The sequence below is a fragment of the Rattus norvegicus genome, chromosome 3 (genome assembly GCF_021556685.1).
Source record: "Rattus norvegicus strain SHRSP/BbbUtx chromosome 3, alternate assembly SHRSP_T2T, whole genome shotgun sequence".
In the NCBI taxonomy this organism is placed as follows: Eukaryota; Metazoa; Chordata; class Mammalia; order Rodentia; family Muridae; genus Rattus; species Rattus norvegicus.
The window spans coordinates 8,530,046-8,553,120 of NC_141536.1; the positions used below are offsets into that span (position 1 = coordinate 8,530,046).

Here is a 23,075-nt window from a genome sequence, read left to right on the forward strand (position 1 = left end):
ATCTTGGTGGATTTTTCCTTTGATGAATATGAAGTGTCCTTCCTTATCTTTTTTGATGAGTTTTAGTTGAAAATTGATTTTATTTGATATTAGAATGGCTACTCCAGCTTGCTTCTTCTGACCATTTGCTTGGAAAGTTGTTTTCCAGCCTTTCACTCTGAGGTAGTGTCTGTGTTTGTCTCTGAGGTGTGTTTCCTGTAGGCAGCAGAATGCAGGGTCCTCGTTGCGTATCCAGTTTGTTAATCTATATCTTTTTATTGGGGAGTTGAGGCCATTGATGTTGAGAGATATTAAGGAATAGTGATTATTGCTTCCTGTCGTATTCATATTTGGATGTGAGGTTATGTTTGTGTGCTTTTCTTCTCTTTGTTTTGTTGCCAAGACGATTAGTTCCTTGCTTCGTCTAGGGTATAGCTTGCCTCCTTATGTTGGGCTTTACCATTTATTATCCTTTGTAGTGCTGGATTTGTAGAAAGATATTGTGTAAATTTGGTTTTGTCATGGAATATCTTGGTTTCTCCATCTATGTTAATTGAGAGTTTTGCAGGATACAGTAACCTGGGCTGGCATTTGTGTTCTCTTAGGGTCTGTATGACATCAGTCCTGGATCTTCTGGCCTTCATAGTTTCTGGCGAAAAGTCTGGTGTGATTCTGTTAGGTCTGCCTTTATATGTTACTTGACCTTTTTCCCTTACTGCTTTTAATATTCTTTCTTTATTTTGTGTGTTTGGTGTTTTGACTATTATGAGACGGGAGGTGTTTCTTTTCTGGTCCAATCTATGTGGAGTTCTGTAGGCTTCTTGTATGCCTTTGGGTATCTCTTTCTTTAGGTTAGGGAAGTTTTCTTCTACGATTTTGTTGAAAATATTTACTGGTCTTTTGACCTGGGAGTCTTCACTGTCTTCTATACCTATTATCCTTAGGTTTGATCTTCTCATTGAGTCCTGGATTTTCTGTATGTTTTGGAGCAGTAGGTTTTTCTGCTTTACATTATCTTTGACAGTTGAGTCAATGATTTCTATGGAATCTTCTGCTCCTGAGATTCTCTCTTCCATCTCTTGTATTCTGTTGGTGAAGCTCGTATCTACAGCTCCTTGTCTCTTCTTTTGGTTTTCTATATCCATGGTTGTTTCCAAGTGTTCTTTCTTGATTGCTTCTATTTCCATTTTTAATTCCTCAACTGTTTGATTGTGTTTTCCTGGAATTCTTTCAGGGATTTTTGTGACTCCTCTCTATGGGCTTCTACTTGTTTATTTATGTTTTCCTGGAATTCTTTCAGGCATTTTTGTGATTCCTCTCTGTAGGCTTCTACTTGTTCTCTAAGGGAATTCTTCACGTCTTTCTTGAAGTCCTCCAGCATCATGATCAAATATGATTTTGAAACTAGATCTTGCTTTCCTGGTGTGTTTGGATATTCCGTGTTTGCTTTGGTGGGAGAATTGGGCTCCGATGTTGCCATGTAGTCTTGGTTTCTGTTGCTTGGGCTCCTGTGCTTGCCTCTTGCCATCAGATTATCTCTAGTGTTACTTTGTTCTGCTATTTCTGACAGTGGCTAGACTGTCCTATAAGTCTGTGTGTCAGGAGTGCTGTAGACCTGTTTTCCTGTTTTCTTTCAGCCAGTTATGGGAACAGAGTGTTCTGCCTTCGGGCGTGTAGTTTTTCCTATCTACAGGTCTTCAGCTGTTCCTGTGGGCCTGTGTCTTGACTTCACCAGGCAGGTCACTTGCAGCAGAAAAGTTGGTCTTACCTGTGGTTCCAAGGCTCAAGTTTGCTCGTGGGGTACTGCCTACGAGCTCTCCGGGGTGGCAGCAACTAGGAAGATCTGCGCCACCCTTTCCGGGAGCTTCCGTGCACCAGGGTTCCAGATGGCGTTTGGTGTTTTCCTCTGGCGTCAGAGATGTGTGCAGGGTGCAGTCTCTTCTGGTTTCCCCGGCGTGTCTGCCTCTCTGAAGGTTTAGCTCTCTTTCCCATGGGATTTGGGTGCAGAGAACTGTTTATCCGGTCTGTTCCTTCAGGTTCCGGCGGTGTCTCAGGCGCAGGGGTCCTGCCGCTCCTGGGCGCTCCCCCATGGGAACCCAGAGACGTTATACAGTTTCCTCTTGGGCCAGGGATGTGGGCAGGGGTGGGCAGTGTTGGTGGTTTCTTCTGCTCTGCAGCCTCAGGAGTGCCCACCTGACCAGGCGGTGAGGTCTCTCTCCCACGGGTTCTGGGAGCAGAGAGCTGCTGCGGGCCGGGATCCGCGGGTGTGGCACTCCTGGTAAACACAGGGAGTGCCCGGTCCTAGAGGAATTCTGCCTCTGTGTGTCCTGAGTTCACCAGGTAGGTCTCTTGCAGCAGAAAAGTTGGTCTTACCTGTGGTCCCGAGGCTCAAGTTTGCTCACGGGGTGCTGCTCACGAGCTCTCTGCGGCAGCAGCAACCAGGAAGATCTGCGCCACCGTTTCCGGGAGCTTCAGTGCACCAGGGTTCCAGATGGTGTTTGGTGTTTTCCTCTGGCGTCAGAGATGTGTGCAGAGTGCAGTCTCTTCTGGTTTCCCAGGCGTGTCTGCCTCTCTGAAGGTTTAGCTCTCCCTCCCATGGGATTTGGGTACAGAGAACTGTTTTCCGGTCTGTTACTCTTAATTTTTTAATTTTGGACGATGATGGCCTTTCTGCCGCTGACCGACATCAATGTCGGGTGGGCACGTTGAAAGGTTATGTGAAATGGAAAGATGTGATCACTGGCTTATGGCATGGGCCAGATTCTGTGTTGGCATGGGTGCTAGGGCCTGTTTGTGTGTTTCCTCAGGACTGGCAAGATCCATTGTGGGTCCCTGAAAGATTGACCAGGAGGTGCAACAAGAATGAAGATTCTGCTGTTGCTGACACTTCTTGGTGTGACCCAAGTGCTGGTCCAAACGAAGCCCCGGTGGGGGATACTATTGGTGTTCCTGAGACCCATGCCGATACATCATGACCGTTAAGCCCACTCCTTTAATTTGTCTAAACAGTTGTTAAGTTATCTTTTGGGTAATTGGACTGGAGAATTCGATTTCTTAATGGATCAGCTATGTGTAGCCATCGTGACCGTGAACTCCACACGTGCGGATGCTGGACTGGCTGTGGGATTGTCATCTTGGATTGCTGCTGCTATGAATCATCTGAGGGAGTGGGCGGGTATGGGAGCCCTAGCTGGACTCTTGCTGCTGGTCTCCCTAGTGAGCCTGTGGTGTTTGTGCAGGATGAGGTTCGTACAGAGGTGGCATGCGGCCATGGTCGTGCAGGCATTTGCAGTCATTGAGGCAGGACAGTCCCCCAAGACGTGGCTAACAGTCATGTAAGATATATAGCCACCCTTACTCTCCTGGGTCCCTGTTTCCCCTGGCATAGTCCATCGTCCCTGAGCATATCGAGTGACCCTACTCAGTGACAGGCAACTTCCCTTCTCACCTAAGACATGGAGCCTTGAGGAGGACAAGGTAATCCTACGATGGGTACACGAAAGGACGATCCTAAGACAGGGGGGTCGCCACGCTCAGTATATGCCAGTGTCGTCTGGGTGCCAATAAAACAAAAAGGGGGAACAGTAGGGAGCTTCGAGGTCCCGTGCCCCGGGGATGGCGCCATTTTCCGCCTTCTGCTCCTTGAGAAAAACAAGTCCTTATTTGGCTGTTCCTGCTTGGCCTGGTCGCTTCCGCATAGATACCTATCCACTATCCCCACATGGCTTGTTAGGATTGGCCAGCGCTAGCTATTTAAGTTTGGTGTGGGGATTCCCCGGGGTCAGAAGATTGTATCAAAGTTCCTGAGTAAAACTGCTTGAAGAAGACCTTCGCTGGTCGTGTCTTCCTTGCTGGTCGAGGTTGGGTGCGACAAGTATAGACTTTTGTTGTAGGATCTGATAATTTTTTGAATTTCCTCAGTTTCTTTTGTTATGTCTCCCTTTTCATTTCTGATTTTGTTAATTTGGATACCCTCTCTGTGTCCTCTCATTAGTCTAGCTAAGGGTTTATCTATCTTGTTGATTTTCTCAAGGAATCACCTCCTGATTTTGTTGATACTTTGTATAGTTCCTTTTGTTCCTACTAGGTTGATTTCAGACCTGAATTTGATTATTTCCTGCCTTCTACTCCTCTTTGGTGTATTTGCTTCTTTTTGTTATAGAGCTTTTAGGTGTTCCATCAAGTTGGTAATGTATGCTTTCTCAAATTTCTTTTTGGGGGCACTCAGAGCTATGAGTTTTCTTCTTATTACTGTTTTCATTGTGTCCCATAAGTTTGGTTATGTTGTGCCTTCATTTTCATTAAATTTTAAGAAGTCTTTAATTTCTTTATTTCTTCCTTGACCAAGTTGTTATTTGGTAGAGTGTTTTTCAGCTTCAATGTGTTGGTGGGTTTCTGTCTTTTTTGTTGTTATTGAAGACCACCCTTAGTCCCCGGTGATCTGATAGGATGAACAGAATTATTTCAGTCTTCTTGTATCTGTTGAGGCCTGTTTTGTGATTGATTATATGGTCAATTTTGGAGAAGGTACCATGAGGTGGTGGGAAGGAGGTATATTCTTTTGTTTTAGGATGAAATGTTCTATAGATATCTGTTAAATCCATTTGGTTTATAACCTCTGTTAGTTTCTCTATGTCTCTATTTAATTTCTGTGACCATGATTAGAGTTGAATGTTGAAATTTCCCACTGTCATTGTGTACTTTGAGATTTAGTAAGGTTTCTTTTATGAATGTGGGTGCCCTTGCATTGGCAGCATATATATTCAGGACAGAGTGTTCATCTTGGTGGATTTTTCCTTTGATGAATATGAAGTTTCCTTATTTATCCTTTTTTAATGACTTTTGGTTGAAAGTCGATTTTATTTGATATTAGAATGGTTACTGCAGCTTGGTTCTTGGGACCATTTGCTTGGGAAACTGTTTTTCCCATCTTTTAACTCTGAGGTGTGTTTTCCTGTATGCAGCAAAGTGCTATGTCCTCTTTACATATCCAGTCTGTCAGTCTATATCTTTTTATTGGGGAATTGAGTTCATTGATGTTAAGACTTATTAAGGAATAGTGATTGTTGTTTCCTGTTATTTTTGTTGTTAGAGGTGGAATTATGTTTGTATGGCTCTCTACTCTTGGTTTTGTTGCAAGGAAATCACTTTCTTGCTTTTTTTAGGGTGTACTTTCCCTCAGTGTGTTGGGGTTTTTCATGTATTATTCTTTGTAGGATTAGATTTGTATTAAGATATTGTGTAAATTTGGTTTTGTCATAGAATATCTTGGTTTCTCCATCTATGTTAATTGAGAGTTTTGCTGGATATAGTAGCCTGAGCTGGCATCTGTGATCTTTTAGGGTCTGTATGGTATCTGCCCAGGATCTTCTGGATTTCATAGTCTCTTATGAGAAGACTGGTATAACTCTTATAGGTCTGCCTTTATATGTTACTTGACCTTTTTACCGCACTGCTTTTAATATTCTGTCTTTGTTTTGTGCATTTGGTGTATTGATTCTTATTTGATGGGAGTTTTTTTTTTCTGGTCCAATCTATTTGGAGGTCTGTAGGTTTCTTGTATGTTTATGAGCATCTCTTTTTTTAGGTTAGGGAAGTTTTCTTGTATAATTTTGTTGAAGATATGTACTGGTCCTTTAAGTTAGGAGTCTTTGTTCTCTTTTATTATCATTAGATTTGATCTTCCATTTTGTTCTGGATTTCCTGGATGTTTTGGGTTAGAAGCTTTTTGTGTTTTACATTATCTTTGGCAGTTGTGTGAATGTTTTCTATGGTATCTTCTGCCCCTGAGATTCTCTTTTCTATCTTTTGTATTCTGTTGGTGATGCTTGCGGGGTCTTGTTGATGATGACTCCTGATCTATTTTCTAAGTTTTCTATCTCCAGGGTTGTCCCTTTTGTGAATTCATTACTGTTTCTTTTTCCATTTTTAGCTCCTGGATGGTTTTGTTCAATCCCTTCATCTGTTTGTTTGCATTTTTCTGTAATTCATTAAGGGCTTTTTCTTATTTACATATGTTGTTCTGTATTTTTTAAAGGGGATTATTTATGTCCTTCTTAAAGTCCTCTATCATCACCACGAGATGTGATTTTATTTTATTTTCCTTTTTTATACATATTTTTGGATATATTTCTTTATTTACATTTCTAATGTTATTCTCTTTCCTGGTTTTCTGTCCATAAGCCACCTATCCCCTCTCCCTCTCTCATAAAGGCATTCCTCCTCATCCATCCCCCCTTACCAACCCTCCACCCCACATTCCCCTGCCCTAGGGGTCCAACATTGGCTGGACCAAGGGTTTCCTCTTCCACTGGTGCCCAAAAAGTCTATCCTCTGCTACATATGCAGTTGGAGCCTTGGGTCAGTCTATGCATATTCTTTGGGTAGTGGTATAGTCCCTGGAAGCTCTGGTTGGTTGGCATTGTTGTTCTTATGGGATTGCAAGCCCCTTCACTTCTTTCAATCCTTTCTCTAATTCCTCCAACAAGGGTCCCGTTCTCAGTTAGGTGGTTTGCTGGTAGTCTTTGCTTCTGTATTTGACATGCCGTGGCTTTGTGTCTCAGGAGAGATTTCTATCCGGTTCCTGTCAGAATGTACTTTTTAGCTTCATCAATTTTATCTAGTTATGGTTGATACATGCATATCTATCTATCTATCTATCTATCTATCTATCTATCTATCTATCTATCTATCTATCTATCTATCTATCTATCTATCTGGGCCACATATGGGGCAGGCTCTGAATGGCCGTTCCTTCAGTCTCTGCTCTAAACTTTGCCTCCATTTCCCCTCCTATGGATATTTTGGTTCCCCCCCTTTTTTCCCATCTTTATTAAATTGAGTATTTCTTATTTACATTTTGATTGTTATTCTCCTTTCCTGTTTCTGGGCCAACATCCCCCTAACCTCTCCCCATCCCCTTCTGTATGGGTGTTCCCCTCCCCATCCTCCCCCCATTACGAGCCTCCCCCCTAAAAATCACGTTCACTGGGGGTTCAGTCTTGGCAGGACCAAGGGCTTCCCCTTCCACTGGTGCTCTTACTAGGATATTCATTGCTACCTATGTGGTTGGAGTCCAGGGTCAATCCATGTATAGTCTTTGGGTAGTGGCTTAGTCCCTGGAAGCTCTAGTTGCTTGGGATTGTTGTTCATATGGTGTCTCGAGCCCCTTCAAGCTCTTTCAGTCCTTTCTGTGATTCCTTCAAAGGGGGTCCCGTTCTCAGTTCAGTGGTTTGCTGCTGGCATTCGCCTCTGTATTTGCTGTATTCTGGCTGTGTCTCTCAGGAGCGATCTACATCCGACTCCTGTCGGTCTGCACTTCTTTGTTTCATCCATCTTGTCTAATTGGGTGGCTGTATATGTATGGGCCACATGTGGGGCAGGCTCTGAATGGGTGTTCCTTCTGCCTCTGTTCTAAACTTTGCCTCCCTATTCCCTGCCAAGGGAAACTACACTGTACCACATTTTCTGTATCCATTCCTCTGTTGAAGGGCATCTGGGTTCTTTCCAGCTTCTGGCTATTATAAATAAGGCTGCTATGAACATAGTGGAGCATGTGTCTTTGTTATATGTTGGGGCATCTTTTGGGTATATGCCCAAGAGAGGTATAGCTGGGTCCTTAGGTAGTTCAATGTCCAATTTTCTAAGGAACCTCCAGATTGATTTCCAGAATGGTTGTATCAGTCTGCAATCCCACCAACAATGGAGAAGTGTTCATCTTTCTCCTCATCCTCGCCAGCATTTGCTGTCACCTGAGTTTTTGATCTTAGCCATTCTCACTAGTGTGAGGTGAAATCTCAGAGTTGTTTTGATTTACATTTCCCTTATGACTAAAGATGTTGAACATTTCTTTAGGTGTTTCTCAGCCATTCGGCATTCCTCAGCTGTGAATTCTTTGTTTAGCTCTGCACCCCATTTTTAATAGGGTTATTTGTCTCCCTGCGGTCTAACTTCTTGAGTTCTTTGTATATTTTGGATATAAGGCCTCTATCTGTTGTAGGATTGGTAAAGATCTTTCCCCAATCTGTTGGTTGCCTTTTGTCCTAACAACAGTGTCTTTTGCCTTATAGAAGCTTTGCAGTTTTATGAGATCCCATTTGTCAATTCTTGATCTTAGAGCATAAGCCATTGGTGTTTCTTATCTGAAAGACTGGTTCAGGTCATTCAGTTATGTTCTCTGGACTGAGGTACCTGGCTTGGGATCAAATCATTTTGGTTAAAGTAACTCAGAGGAGGACCTCAGTTGTTTCATGGGCTACTGTGGGTGTAAGATTCTGATTCAGAGTTTACTGCTTTAGTTTTCAAAATTTTTTTGAGTAGCAGTAGCCAACACAGCTTTTAAAGAAGTGGGTCATCCTGTGGCTACAGGGTCCAAATATTTGGACAGGTGTGTCACAAGGCATTTCCATGGCCCAAAGTTTGGGTAAAAACCCTCTTGTTTTTTTTTTTTTTGTGGACAGATGGAAAGATTTTGAGACATTTCGTAGTGCTGGGAACAGAGACAATGCCAGAGAGCTATTTTTAAAGATTCAAATACCTTTGATGTAGTCTCAGTGCAGATTAGGGTTCAACCACTTTTTGTGTTGGTGGGTAGAGGCCTTGCTATTTTCACAACTCTAGTATCCAGAGGCAGTGATACCTGGCAGTTCCTAAGAACGCTCAAACCTATCTTAGTCATTGGAGGTGAGATCTGAAGGACAGCAGTAATTCTACTCTGAGACAGGCTTCTTTGCCTCCATTCAACTGGTGGTTAAGATAGATAGCTTCTGATGTACAAAGTTGGGTTCCTTGGCTCACATTTTGTACTCCAAGGTCTTTGACTCTGGAAGCAGCCATTCAGTGGCCCTTGTGTAATATATTTTCCAGGAAAACTTTTCACAGAAGAGCAGGATGTCAGCAATTAGTATCTCATCAAACATCATTGGAGAAATTTTTTATATCTTTGCGGCAACCTTTTCCTTGTAACTTCCCTACTGTAACAACCCTCTGGATCTGTCCATTTAAAAGCAGAAATGAATTGATTCACCTCTGCCAGATGGGAGGCTGAAGAATGCATCTTTCAGGTCCAAGACAGTATAGACCTGCTTCTCTGGAAGAATTGGACTCCTGAGAATCAGAGGTCCCAAGTTTCTTTATAGGCAGGAGAGGTGTAATCCAGAGTGACTGACTGGGCACCAGGGTGCCTATGTCTTAAGCTGGGTAAAATGGACTGCAATTTCTCTCTTCATTTCCAGGGTATTGTTTAATCTGGAAAGAAGAAGGTCATCTGGTTAGTTGAACAATTAAATATAGGAGATCAGTGTTAGGGCAGTCCTGGGGCATTTGTTTCTTCCCATACCCCTGGAAATCTTCACTGCCAATCTGAGAGATAATCTAACTGTATCCTTCGAGTAAAGGCAGAACTTTCAGCCAGAGAATTTTCTTTTGACAGAGGGTAAGACACCAAAGTTTTGCTGGGTACCTGTAAGTCTGAGTCTCATTATCAGCAAAGGTGTCAGTAACTTTCAAAAGGTCCGTCTCAATCAGTTAACTGCTGTTAAACACTTTTTGAGCTATCTCCAGCAACTGGGACCTACTTATACCTTTAAAATATTCTAACTTTTATAATTCCTCTCTAATGTTTGGGGCTGACTGGGTGGCAAAGGAAATCTTTTAGAAGCTTTGCTTAATCCTTCTGAAAAAGATCTAGTATCAAAGTACATCCATAGTCAATATTGGATGGAAGAGGAAACCTGCTATTAGGGCTCCACTACCCGACAGATTCCTCTCTCCCAGCTGAGGAGTATGTTTTCTATCGTTTTCAGAGATTGTTGGTTTAGAGTTTCCCAATTACATGGATCATTGGCTAAGAAGTGGCATAAATCATGAAAGAGAAAGGAGTAAAACTTTTCGTTTTCCATGGGCTCAGCCAGGAGAAAATTTTCTCTTTCCCAGGGCTGCATAGAGCAGAGAGAAGACAGAGGGAGTGAGAGGCTTGGGGAACCACCCTCCTTACAGTGTGCATTCTGGCAGGAAGCCCCTCCCCACCTTCACAGAGGGACCATCTCTGACCAGGAGCAGGAGTCAAGCAACAAAGCAGACAAGTCCTCCTGTTTCCAGGGTGGAACAGTTTGAGGTTTGTTTTTCTTTTTTTGGAGGGAGGTGTCTCTGGGCAACCTGGGAGAGACAAATTTATTTGGGTCCCCAACAGGATGGGGCATAGGTTTTAAGACAGGGGTTCTCACAATAGAGAAAGCCACTATTCAGCACAGAGAAACAGAACTTACAGAAACACATAGAAGGGGGGGGGAGGGAGGAGGGAAGAGGGAGAGGGAGAGAGAACCAGGGGTCCGGCACATGTTCAGAGATGTCTCATTCGTCTTCCTGACCCTGGATGAGTGACAGTATCTGACCTCTCCTATGTGTTCCGGTAGAAGGCACCTTAATCAGACTTCCCTCCAGAGGTGACAGAGCAAGTGACCTCCTAATTTGTATCTTTTTGGGTGGAGGAGTCAGAACTCTCCAAAGCTTTAGGCAGAAATTGATAAAAGGAAGCCATGGGGACCTGGAAGGTCTCAAGTTGTTCACCCCAAGAAGTTCCCTAACAAACATTCTTCTGAGATCTAAGGGGCTCTGAGACACTTGGTGTCTTGAGGGCTAGTCCCTAGAATCATGGTGGGATTCCCAGAAATGCTGTGTGGTCATTAGAGAAGAGTGCTTGGAAATGGGTTTAAGCCAGTAGAAAGCCTTATTAGCTGGCAGGTGACAACACTGGGGTTTTGGGATCCCTGCCCAGCACTCAGACTTTCTCAGGGTTAACTTTTAAGCATAAAACCCATGTTCTAGGTTGACTTCAGTTAGCAAGAAGAGTTAGCCAGAAGCAGAACTACAGAAGCCATAAACTAGAAGTTGTACTTTCCCAGAACTATAGACTTTGATGGATTATGTCTTTCTTTTCCTTCTGAGGTAGTGATGTCTGTGTGCCTTTTATGGCCTGAATGGTCCTCCCATCATGGTCCATTGTGCTGAGATCTGGGGGCCTACTAAGGTCTGGTGACCCAGTAACATACACAGGCAAAGGAGTCATACATATAAAATCTAAAGTAAGTCTATGGAAAAATGGCCAGCCATGGTGGTACATGTCTTAAGTTTTAGCTCCTTGGAAGCTGAAGTATTTAGATCTCTGTGAGCTTGAGACCATCGGGTACAGATAGTAATTTTCAGGCCAGCTGAGACTACATAGTGAGTCTTTATCGCCCAAAATACCTCCAAACAACTGCCCCAACCCATGGGGCAGTTCCATGGGAAGATGAGGTGCAGAACCAGCTTGTTTCTTGGTCCTAGAAAATTAGAAAGTGCAAGCTATATGCATTGGTGGTGAGGGTCATATGATTGTGGGGTGTCTTGTCTTTTTTGGGGTTTATGCAGTTGTCACCTCTGAACTAAGAACCTGTTGTCCTCTGGAGCTATCTTCACAGAGGTAGCTTCCCTTCTGTACAACTGCGCCCTCTGCTGGAAGCAATTATCTTTGTATTCTGTGGGCTGTGAAGATTCTCTCACTCTTCTGATCCTCTATTCCAGGTGGGGCATCTACTACTTTATCAGGAGAGTAGGAGGCAACAGCAACACTGAAGCAGATTGAATGTATTCTGAGATGAATACAGTACTGAGTAGGTATGATACTGAGTATGTACAATACTGAATATTACAGTATTGAGTAGGTATGATACTGAGTGTGTACAGTACTGAATATGTACAGTACCGAGTAGGTATGATACTGAGTATGTACAGTACTGAGTAGATACAGTATGGAATAGATATAGCACTGGATAGGTACAGTAATGAGTGTTTACATCACTGAATGCGTACAGTACTGAGTATGCACTGTAACGAGTAGATACAGTGCTGATTAGATACAGCACGGAGGAGATAGAGTACTAAGTAGAGGCAGTACTGACTAGATATAGTACTGAACCTCAAAGAAGACCATGTTATCAGCACAAAGGAGATTTTGTTTGGCCCACAGGGATGAAGGGCAGGACAGGAGACAGAGGAAGAGGGAGAAGGGGACAGGAACAAGAGAGAGGGAAGAAAAGTGGCAAGGGAGAGGGGTAAGTGATATTTGCTCTGGGGGACAAAGGATTGTCTCTGGATAGAGAGGAGAAAGACATTTCCCCCATGTTAGGATCAGTTCTTTAAATTTAATTGGGTTTGCTAAATAGGCGAGCCAAAGGGGACTTAATTATTTATTTATTTATTTATTTATTTAGTGATTGATTTAAAATTTTTTTAATGAAATACTAAAATGATTTTTAAAATAGTCTTCCATATGGTGCACATTTGGTATACAGACATAAATATAGGCAAAACAACCATACATGTAAAACAATTAAATGATCTTTTTTCTTTTAATTGGATTTTTAATTTGCATTTCAATGTTATTCACTTTCCTGGTTTCCCAGACATAAGCCCCTTATCGCATATCCCTCTCCCTTCTTCTATAAGGGTGTTCCCTTCCCCAACACTCCTTTCAACACCCCCCACATTCCTCTACACTGGGGGGTCCAGCCGTGGCAGGATCAAGGAAGGGCTTCTCCTTCCATTGGTGTCCAATAGGCCATCCTCTGCTACATATGCGTCTGGAGCCAAGGGTTTGTCCATGTGAAGGCTTTGGGTAGAGGTTTTATCCCTGGGAGCTCTGGTGGGATGGCATTGTTGTACTTATGGGGTTGCAAGCCCCTTCAGCTCTTTTAATCCTTTCTCTAATTCCTCCAATGGGGATATCATTCTCAGTTCAATGGTTTGCTGCTAGCATTTGCCTCTGTATTTGACATGCTCTGGCCGTGCCTCTCAAGAGACAGCTATGTCTGTATCCTGTCAGCTTGCACTTCTTAACTTCATCAATCTAATCTAGTTTTGGTGCAGATATATGGGCCACATGTGGGGCAGACTCTGAATGGCTGTTACTTCAGTCTCTGCTCCAAACTTTGCCACCACATCCCCTCCTATGAATATTTTTGTTCCCCCTTTTAAGAAGGAGTGAAGCAGCCACATTTTGGTCATCCTTCTTCTCGAGCTTCATGTGGTCTGTGGATTGTATCTTGGGTAATTTGAGCTTTTGGGTTAATATCCACTTATCAATGAGTGCATACTATGTATGTTTTTCTATGATTGGGTTACTTCACTCAGGAAGATATTTTCTAGTTCAATTCATCTGCCTATGAATTTCAGGAAGTCATTGTTTTTAACAGCTGTATACTACCCCATTGTGTATATATACCACATTTTCTGTATCCATTCCTCTGTTGAAGGGCATCTGGGTTCTTTCCAGCTTCTGGCTATTATAAATAAGGCTGTTATGAACATGGTGGAGCATGTGTCCTTGTTGTATGTTGGAGCATCTTTTGGGTATATGCCCAAGAGAGGTATAGCTGGGTCCTCAGGTATTTCAATGTCCAATTTTCTGAGGAACCTCCAGACTGATTTCCAGACTGATTGTACCAGTTTGCAATCCCACCAACAATGGAGGAGTGTTCCTCTTTCTCCACATCCTCGCCAGCATCTGTTGTCATCTGAGCTTTTCATCTTAGCCATTCTGGCTGGTATGAAGTGGAATCTCAGGGTTGTTTTGATTTGCATTTCCCTGGTGAATAGAATGTTGAATATTTATTTAGGTGCTTCTCAGTCATTCGATATTTCTCAGCTGAGAGTTTTGTTTAGCTCTATACCTCATTTTTAAATAGGGTTATTTGGCTCTCTGGAGTCTAACTTCTTGAGTTCTTTGTATATTTTGGATATTAGCCCTCTAACAGATGTAGGATGGGTAAAGATCTTTTCCCAATCTGTTGGTTGAAGTTGTGTCCTAATGACAGTGTCCTTTGTCTTACAGAAGCTTTGTAGTTTTATGAGGTCCCATTTGTCTATTCTTGATCTTAGAGCATAAGCCATTCGTGATTTGTTCAGGAAATTTTCCCCAGTGCCCATGTATTCGAGACTCTTCCCCACTTTTTCTTCTATTAGTTTTAGTGTACTTCGTTTTATGTGGAGGTCCTTGATCCACTTGGACTTGAGCTTTGTACGGAATGGTAAGGATGGATGGATTTGCATTCTTCATGCTGACCTCCAGTTGAACTAGCTCCATTCATTGAAAATGCTATCTTTTTTCTACTGGATGGTTTTAGGTCCTTTGTCAAAGATAAAGGGACCATAGGTGTATGTGTTCATTTCTGGGTCTTCAATTCTATTCCATTGATCTATCTGCCTGTCTCTGTACCAATACCATTACAGATTTTATCATTATTGCTCTGTAATACTTCCTGAGGTCAGGGATAGTCATTCCCCCAGAAGTTCTTTTATTGTTGAAGATACCTTTCACTATCTTGGGTTTTTGGTTATTCCAAATGAATTTGCAAAATGCTTTTTCTAACTCTATGAAGAATTGAGTTGGAATATTGATGGGGATTGCATTGAATCTGTAGATTGCTTTTGCCAAAGTGACTATTTTTACTACATTAATCCTGCCAATCCATGAAATGGCAGGTCTTTCCATCTTCTGAGATGTTTTTCAATTTCTTTCTTCAGAGATTTGAAGTTCTCATCATACAGATCTTTCACTCACTTGGTTAGAGTCACACTCAGTTATTTTATGTTATTTGTGACTATTGTGAAGGGTGTCATTTCCCTAATTTCTTTCTCAGCTTGTTTATCCTTTGAGTAGAGGAAGGCTACTGATTTGTTTGAGTTAGTTTTCTACCCATCCATTTTGCTGAAGTTGTTTATCAGGTTAAGTAGTTCTCTGGTGGAACTTTTGGGGTCACTTAAGCATACTATCATATCATCTGTAAATAGTGACATTGATTTCTTCCCTTCCAATTTGTGTCCCTTTGACCTTCTTTTGTTTTCTGATTGCTCTGGCTAGGACTTCGAGTACTATATTGAATAAGTAGGGAGAGAGTGGGCAGCCGTGTCTAGTCCCTGATTTTAGTGGGATTGCTTCAAGTTTCTCTCCCCTTAATTTGATATTAGCTACTGGTTTGCTGTATATTGCTTTTACTATGTTTAAATATGGGCCTTAAATTTCTGATCTTTCCAGGAATTTTATCATGAAGGGGTGTTGAATTTTGTCAAATGCTTTCTCAGCTTTCTCACATGAAATGATCATGTTTTTTTTTAATCTTTGAGTTTGTTTATATAATGGATTACGTTGATGGATTTACATATATTAAACCATCCCTGCATCACTGGGATGAAGCCTACTTGATCATGATGGATGATTGTTTTGATGTGCTCTTGGATTCGGTTTGCCAGAATTTTGTTGAGTATTTTTGCATCGATATTCATAAGGGAAATTGGTCTGAAGTTCTCTTTCTTTGTTGGGTCTTTGTGTGGTTTAGGTATAAGAGCAATTGTGGCTTCATAGAAAGAATTTGGTAGTGCTCTGTTTGTTTCTATTTTGTGGAGTAGTTTGGACAGTATTGGTTTGACGTGTTCTATGAAGGTCTGATAGAATTCTGCACTAAACCCATCTGATCCTGTGCTCTTTTTGGTTGGTAGACTTTTAATAACTGTTTCTATTTCTTTAGGTGTTATGGAGTTGTTTAAATGGCTTATTTGTTCCTGATTTAACATTGGTACCAGATATGTGTCTAGGAAATTGTCCATTTCCTGCAGATTTTCAAGTTTTGTTGAATAAAGGCTTTTATAGTAAGATCTGATGATTTTTTTTGAATTTCTTCTGAATCTGTAGTTAAGTCTCCCTTTTCATTTCTGATTTTGTTAATTTGGACACACTCTCTGTGTCCTCTCATTAGTCTGGCTAAGGGTTTATCTATCTTGTTGATTATCTCAAAGATCCAGCTACTAATTTTGTTGATTCTTTGTTTAGTCCTTTTTTTCCTACTTGGTTGATTTCAGCCTTGAGTTTGATCATTTCCTGCCTTCTACTCCTCTTGGGTCTATTATTTCTTTTTGTTCTAGAGCTTTTAGGTGTGCTGTCAGGCTGCTGATATATGCTCTCTCCTGTTTCTTTCTGCAGGCACTCAGAGCTATGAGTTTTCCTCTTAGCACCACTTTCATTGTGTCCCATAAATTTGGGTATGTTGTATCTTCATTTACATTAAATTTGAAGAAATCTTTAATTTCTTTCTTTCTTCCTTGACCAAATTGTCATTGATTCAAGCATTGCTCAACTTACATGGATATGTGGGCTTTCTGTCATTATTGTTGTTATTAAAGACCAGTCTTAATCCATGGTGGTCTGATAGGATGGATGGGATTATTTGTGTCTTCCTGTATCTATTGAAGCCTGTTTTTTGACCAAGTATATGGTCTATTTTGGAGAAGGCACCATGAGGTGCTGAGAAGAAGGTATATCCTTTTATTTTTGTGTTGGAATATTCTATAAATATCTGTTAAATCCCTTTGGTTCGTAACTTCTGTTAGTTTCTTTATGTCTCTGTTTAATTTCTGTTTCCATGATCTGTTCATCGATGAGAGTGGGATGTTGAAATATCCTACTATTATTGTGTGAGGTGCAATGTATGATCTGAGCTTTAGTGAAATTAATTCTTTTATGAATGTAGGTACCCTTGCATTTGGAGCATAGATATTTAGGATTGAGAGTTCATCTTGGTGGATTTTTCCTTTGATGAACGTGAAGTTTCCTTCCTTATCTTTTTTTTATGACATTTGGTTAAAAGTCAATTTTATTCGATATTAGAATGGCAACTCCAGCTTGTTTCTTTGGGCTATTTGCTTGGAAAGTTGTTTTCTAACCATTTACTCTGAGGTAGATTGTCTTTGTCTCTGAGGTGTGTTTCTTGTATGCAGCAAAACGCTGGATCCTCTTCACATATCCAGTGTGTTAGTCTATGTCATTTTATTGGGAAATTGAGTCCATTGATTTTGAGAGATATTAAGGAATGGTGATTGTTGCTTCCTGCTATTTTTGTTGTTAGAGGTGGAATTATGTTTGTGTGTTTCTCTTTTGGTTTCATTGCTAGGAATTTATATTCTTGCTTTCTGTATGGCATAGTTTCTGTCCTTGTGTGGGAGTTTTCTATCTATTATCCTTTGTAGGGCTGGATTTGTGGAAAGATATTGTGTAAATTTAGTTTTGTAATGGAGTATCTTGGCTTCTCCATCTATGTTAATTTAGAGGTTTCCTGGATACAGTAGCCTGGGTTGGCATTTGTTTTCTCTTAGGGTCTGTTTGACATCTGTCCAAGATCTTATGGCTTTCATAGTCTCTGTTGAGAAGTCTGATGTAATTTTGATAGTTCTGCCTTCATGTGTTACTTGACCTTTTTCCCTCACTTCTTTTAATATTCTTTCTGTGTTTTGTGCATTTGGTGTTTTAACTATTATGTGACTGGAGAAATTTATTTTATGTTCCAATCTATTTGAAGTTCTGTAGACTTCTTGTGTGTTTATGGGCATCTCTTTCTTTAGGTTAGGGAAGTTTTCTTCTATAATTTTGTTGAAGATATTTACTGGCCCTTTAAGTTGGGAGTCTTCACTCTCTTATATACCTATTATCCTTAGACTTGATCTTCTCATTGAGTTCTGGATTTCCTGACGTTTTGGCTTAGGTGCTTTTTGCTTTTAGCATTTTGTTTGACTATCATGACAATGTTTTCTCTGGTATCTTCTTCCTGTGAGATTCTCTGTTTTATCTCTTGTATTCTGTTGGTGATGTTTGCATCTATGACACCTGATCTCTTTCCTTGGTTTTCTGCCTCCAGGGTTTTCTTCCTTTTTGCTTTCTTTTGTTTCTATTTCCATTTTTAAATCATGGATGGTGTTGTTCAATTCATTTACCTGTTTGGTTTTGTTTGCCTCTAATTCTTCAAAGGATTTTTTTTTTTTGTGTTTCTTCTTTAAGGGCTTATACTTTTTTTTTACTTGTGTTGTCTTATACCTCTTTAAGGGCGTTATTTGTGTTGTTCTTAAAGTCCTCTGTTATCATCATAGATATGATATAAATCCAAATCTTGCTTTTACCATGTTTTTGCATATCCAGTATTTGCTTTGGTGGTAGACCTGGGCTTTGATGATGCCAATTAGTCTTGATTTCTATTACTTAGTTTCTTGCACTTGCCTCTCACCATCAGGTTATCTCTGGTGTTAGCTTGTCTTGTCTCTGACAGTGGCTTGACCCTCCTGTAGGCCTGTGTTTCAGCACTCCTGTAGACCTACTTTCTTTTTTTTTTTCTTTTCTTTTTTTAGGAGCTGGGGACCGAACTCAGGGCCTTGTGCTTGCTAGGCAAGCACTCTACCACTGAGCTAAATCCCCAACCCCCGACCTACTTTCTTTTAGCTGGATCTAGGCACAGAGAGCTGCTCTGGAATTTTGTGAGCTGATGACTCCAGGTGGGTTTCTTGGCCTAGAATAGTCCGTCTTACCTCTGCTCTCATGTGTATAGGCACTCCAGATGACTGGCTTTCATCTCTTGTTGTGAGCAGAATCCCAAAGTGTCCTTCTGTTGACTGCTCCAGATGGCACAGATTGACTAGGCAGTTCCCTCTTATCTCAGGAATGTGGGCAGAAAATAATTGTCTCCTCTGAGTTCTCAGGATTGTCTTCACTTCTGAGGGTTCAGCTCTCTCCCCCATGGGATTTGGGTGCAGGGAACTGTGGGACTGGTTCAGTTCAGTTCCAGGCACAGGCAGAAACCAGCAGGTTCCTGCTACTGACTGCTCCTATATTCCTGTATCCAGAGACCACTATGCAGGTTCCTCTTGGGCCAGCAATGTGAGCAGAAGTGGGCAGAAGTGGAAATCTCCCCTGAGCTCTTAGGATTGTCTTCTGGGAGTTCAGCTCTCTCCCCCATGGAATTTCAGTGCAGGGAGCTGTGGGACCAGTTCAGTTCAGTTGCCATGTCTTAAATAATCTTTAAAATGGGCTTCCACGTGGCCTTTTAAAAAATTGGATATTTAAAAATTTGCATTTCAAATGTTATTCTCTTTCCCAGTTTCCTGTTCATAAACCCCCTTTCCAAGCCCCTCCCTTTCTTCTATGAGGATGTTCCCCCTCCCTAAGACACCCACCCCTTTCCACTTCCCCACCCTGACACTCCCCTACATTGGGGAGTCAACCCTTGGCAGGACCAAGGGCTTCCCCTCCAAAGGGGACTTTTGGTTGCTGGACTTCAATATTTTGCTAGCTGGACCTTGTTAGTTAGCCTCAGGAAGAGGAAGAGGAAGAGGCCAACTAGGGAATAGAACCACAGGTATGTTTTTCATTTGAAATTTCCTACATGTCTTAGGGTTTCACTGATGTGAACAGATACCATGATAAAGACAACTCTTACAAAAACCATTTAATTGGGGCTGGTTTACAGGTTTAAGGATTCAGTCCAGTATCATCAAGGTGGGAGAATGGCAGTGTACAGCATAGGACAGGTGGTGCTGAGAGCTCTACATCTTCATCTGAAGGCCACTGTGAGGAGATTCACATTCAGGCAGTGAGGATGAGAGTATTAAAACCCACACCCACAGTGACACAGCTACTCCAACAAGGCCACACCTCCTAATAGTGCCACTGCCTGGGCCAAGCATATACAAACCATCACACCACACTTATTAGTTACTGAAGTCAACCTTGAAATCTCTAAGGAGACTTGCAAATCCAAATAAAATAGGGATGCTTATACATAGCAGAAGCTAGATAAGTTACAAAGTGACAGGAACAATTAAATGTTAACCTGAGCAACATCGAGAGAGTAATTATTTGTCAGCTTGATATTAATAAATCTGAAGACTTTATTTCAAGGGAAAGTTCAACATATGCAAATTAAAAATGTATCACATAACATAAATTGATTTAAAGATAAAAATAAAAGTGATCATCTCAATAGATCCAGAAGGCATTGACAAAATGCTTCATGTCTTCATGATAAGAATTTTAGAGAGAGTAGGATTAGATAGAATAAACCCCAATATAATAAAAGCTGAATGAGAAACCAATAGTCAAAGCCATTCTAATTGGAGAAAAATTAAAGCAATTGCAATTTGACTCAGGAATGAGACAGGAGTGACCACTAGTCCCACTCATTTTCAAGTTATGCTTGAAGCACAAGCTGGGGCTTTCTTTAGGAGTGTAATCTAAAGGCTTTCAGCAAGGAAGATGGAATGGGGAGAAGGGAAGACCTTACAGAGCCATGATCAAGTGGACAAGTGTCCCTTCAGAACACAAATGGACACAGTATTGAGTTAATACAGTACTGAGGAGGACAAAGTAGTGAGTAGATACAGCACTGAAGTGGACACAGTACTGAGAAGTTACCATACTGAGTAGATACAGGACTGAGTAGATACAGGCAGAGGACTAGACTCTATACTTTCAAAACCTCCTGAACCTTAACTCTGATGTTGCAGGGATGCAGCTAAGGGTACCATGTACGCTTCTGGAACTCTCCAATTCCTGGGCTCTATAATGCTGTATAGATAGTTCCAGAACTGAATCCTGCGGTGGCCTTGGGCTCAGAGTTAAGTCTAGGTTTATACTCATGTGATGAGAACTGTCCATGGCTCCCCCTCTGTGGGATAATCTTCACTTATGCACTTCCCAGTTTAAGCCTAGTTTCTCGTTGCACATAACAGTTGGTTTGTCAATGTCTGGCTCTCCTGTTCTCCATAATGGAGGCCTCATTCTTGTGCATGCTCCTTGATTCAGACCCTGTGATTTCTCACTTTTAAACAAGAGTCTTCAAAAGATGGCACCTAGCCATGGCCTTCTTGTCAGAGTGGCAGTGTGGGGCTTCCCTCCACCACTGACCTGAAAACTGGAGGAATCACTGTCTCACCAAAACTCCAAACTAGATTTGAGGCTTGTGAGGACTGCAGGTCTCTCCTAAGGGGAGGACTCCTGACCTTCATCTGGCTTGCCTTTTGGAAGTGGTTTCTGTTTCCTCTCCTTTGCCAGTGTGTTGCCTGGATGAGGCTCATCAGCTTTCTTTTCCCTTAGTAGGTCTTCCCCTCAAGCCCCACACTGACTCCCTGTCATTTTTCTGTAGCCTTTCATGAGTTTTCATTGTGCTTTCTATGCTTTTTTAAAAATTCTGACTCTCAGTCATTGGCTCACACCAAAGAAACCTGCCATATCATATGGACAGCTCCACTTCCTCCTCTTTCTATACTGTGGGACCTCAGCCCATGATACATTGCACAGGGAAGAGTGCAGATAGAGTTTTAAAGCAGCATGAAATACAAATGGCCTCCAGGTTACTCTTGGTCCTTGGAAATCTCATAAGCTGTGCCTCCCCTGACCACATTTTAAAAAATATTCATGGTCTTCCAAACTTTGACCAAAATGGGCCACCAAACACCGTGTACATCATTCTAAGGATTCTGTAGTTCATATCTTCACTCTCTTCCACCCTTTTCACTCAAATTAGTTCCAAAGCCCTTCAAATTACATGGTCAGGCTGATCATGAGGACTTGTCATGTTTCCATTGAGTTCTAGCCAGGTGGAACCATACAATGAACACCCAGTGCCTTGAGATTTGGACTTGCTGAATTGACTCTTTGTAAGAGCCAAGTAAGGAACAAACTGAGTAAACTGTTTGATTAACCTGTCAGGCAAGGACTTCCTGGATCCTGTGGCTTACCTTTCAGAAAAACCTTCTCCAACAGATCCCTGCACCCAATCCCATGGGGGTGTGTGTGGAGAACTAGACCTTCAGAGGGGCAGACACCCCTGGGAAACCAGAGGAGACTACTTTCTGCCCACATTCCTGACTCAAGAAGAAAACACCTAGCACCGTCCGGGCCCCCTGCACACAGGGACCTGGGAGAAGTAAGGGCAAGACCTTTCTGGTTCCTGCCCCCAGGGAGAGGTGAAAGCCAGTGGACAGGAACGACTACACGCTTGAGAACCGAACATTCTGATCCCATAACTGGCTGAAAGAAAAACAGGAAAACAGGTCTACAGCAGTGTGGACACACAGGCCTACAGGATGGTCAAGCCACTGTCAGAAACAGTTAAGACAAACTAACACCAGAGACAGCCTGATGGCGAGAGGCAAGCACAGTAACCCAAGCAACAGAAATCAAGACTACTTAGCATCACCAGAGCCTAATTCTCCCACCAAAGCAAACACTTGATAGCCAAACACACCAGAAAAGCAAGATCTAGATTTAAAATCACATTTTATCATGATGATGGAGGACTTTAAGAAGGTCATAAATAACTCCCTTAAGGAAATACAGGACAACAGAAGTAAACAACTAGAAGCCTTTAAAGAAGAAACACAAAAATCCCTTAAATAACTACTCGAAGAAACAACAAAACAGGAGAAAGATATGAACAAAACCATCCAGGAATTAAAAATGGAAATAGAAACAATAAAGCACAAAAGGAGACAACCCTGGAAATAGAAAACCTAGGGAAGAGATCAGGAGTCATAGATGTGAGCAACACCAACAGAATACAAGAGATAGAAGAGAGAATCTCAGGAGCAGAAGATACCATAGAAAAGTGACACAACTGTCAAAGATAATAGAAAATGGAAAAAGCTCCCAGCCCAAAACATACAGGAAATCCAGGACACAATGAAAAGATCAAACCTAAGGATAATAGGTATAGAAGTGAGTGAAGACTCCCAGCTTAAAGGGTCAGTAAATATCTTCAACAAAATCATAGAAGAAACTTAGAACAGAGACTGAAAGGAATGTCTATTCAGAGCCTGCCCTACATGTGGCCCATACATATACAGCCACCAAACTAGATAAGATGGATGAAGCTAAGAAGTGCAGGCTGACAGGAACTGAATGTAGTTCTCTTCTGAGAGACACAGCCAGAATATGTCAAATACAGAGATGAATGCCAGCAGCAAACCACTGAACTGAGAACGGGATCCCCATTAAAGGAATCAGAGAAAGGACTGAAAGAGCTGAAGGGGCTTGAGACCCCATAAGAACAACAGTGCCAACCAACCAGAGCTTCCAGGGACTAAGCCACTACCCATAGACTATATATGGACTGGCCCTTGGTTCCAAATTCATAGGTAGCAATGTGTACCTTTTAGGGGCACCAATGGAAGAGGAAGCCCTTTGTTCTGCCAAGGCTCGACCCCCAGTGTATGGGCTTGTTGGGGAGGGGTGATAATGGGGTTGA

General features: G+C 41.8%; 1 protein-coding gene across 1 annotated transcript in view; it reads left to right on the forward strand.

Moving 5' to 3' along the window:
- Positions 1-1,846: 1,846 nt before the first annotated feature.
- The window catches only part of Abo3 (histo-blood group ABO system transferase 3), a 126,028-nt gene continuing 104,799 nt past the window's right edge, over positions 1,847-23,075 (forward strand). Inside the window, exon 1 of the mRNA XM_087654326.1 lies at positions 1,847-1,952. Within this exon, the coding sequence (XP_087510452.1) occupies positions 1,866-1,952 (87 nt within the window). The 5' untranslated portion in view covers positions 1,847-1,865. The remainder of the gene's footprint in view (positions 1,953-23,075) is intronic.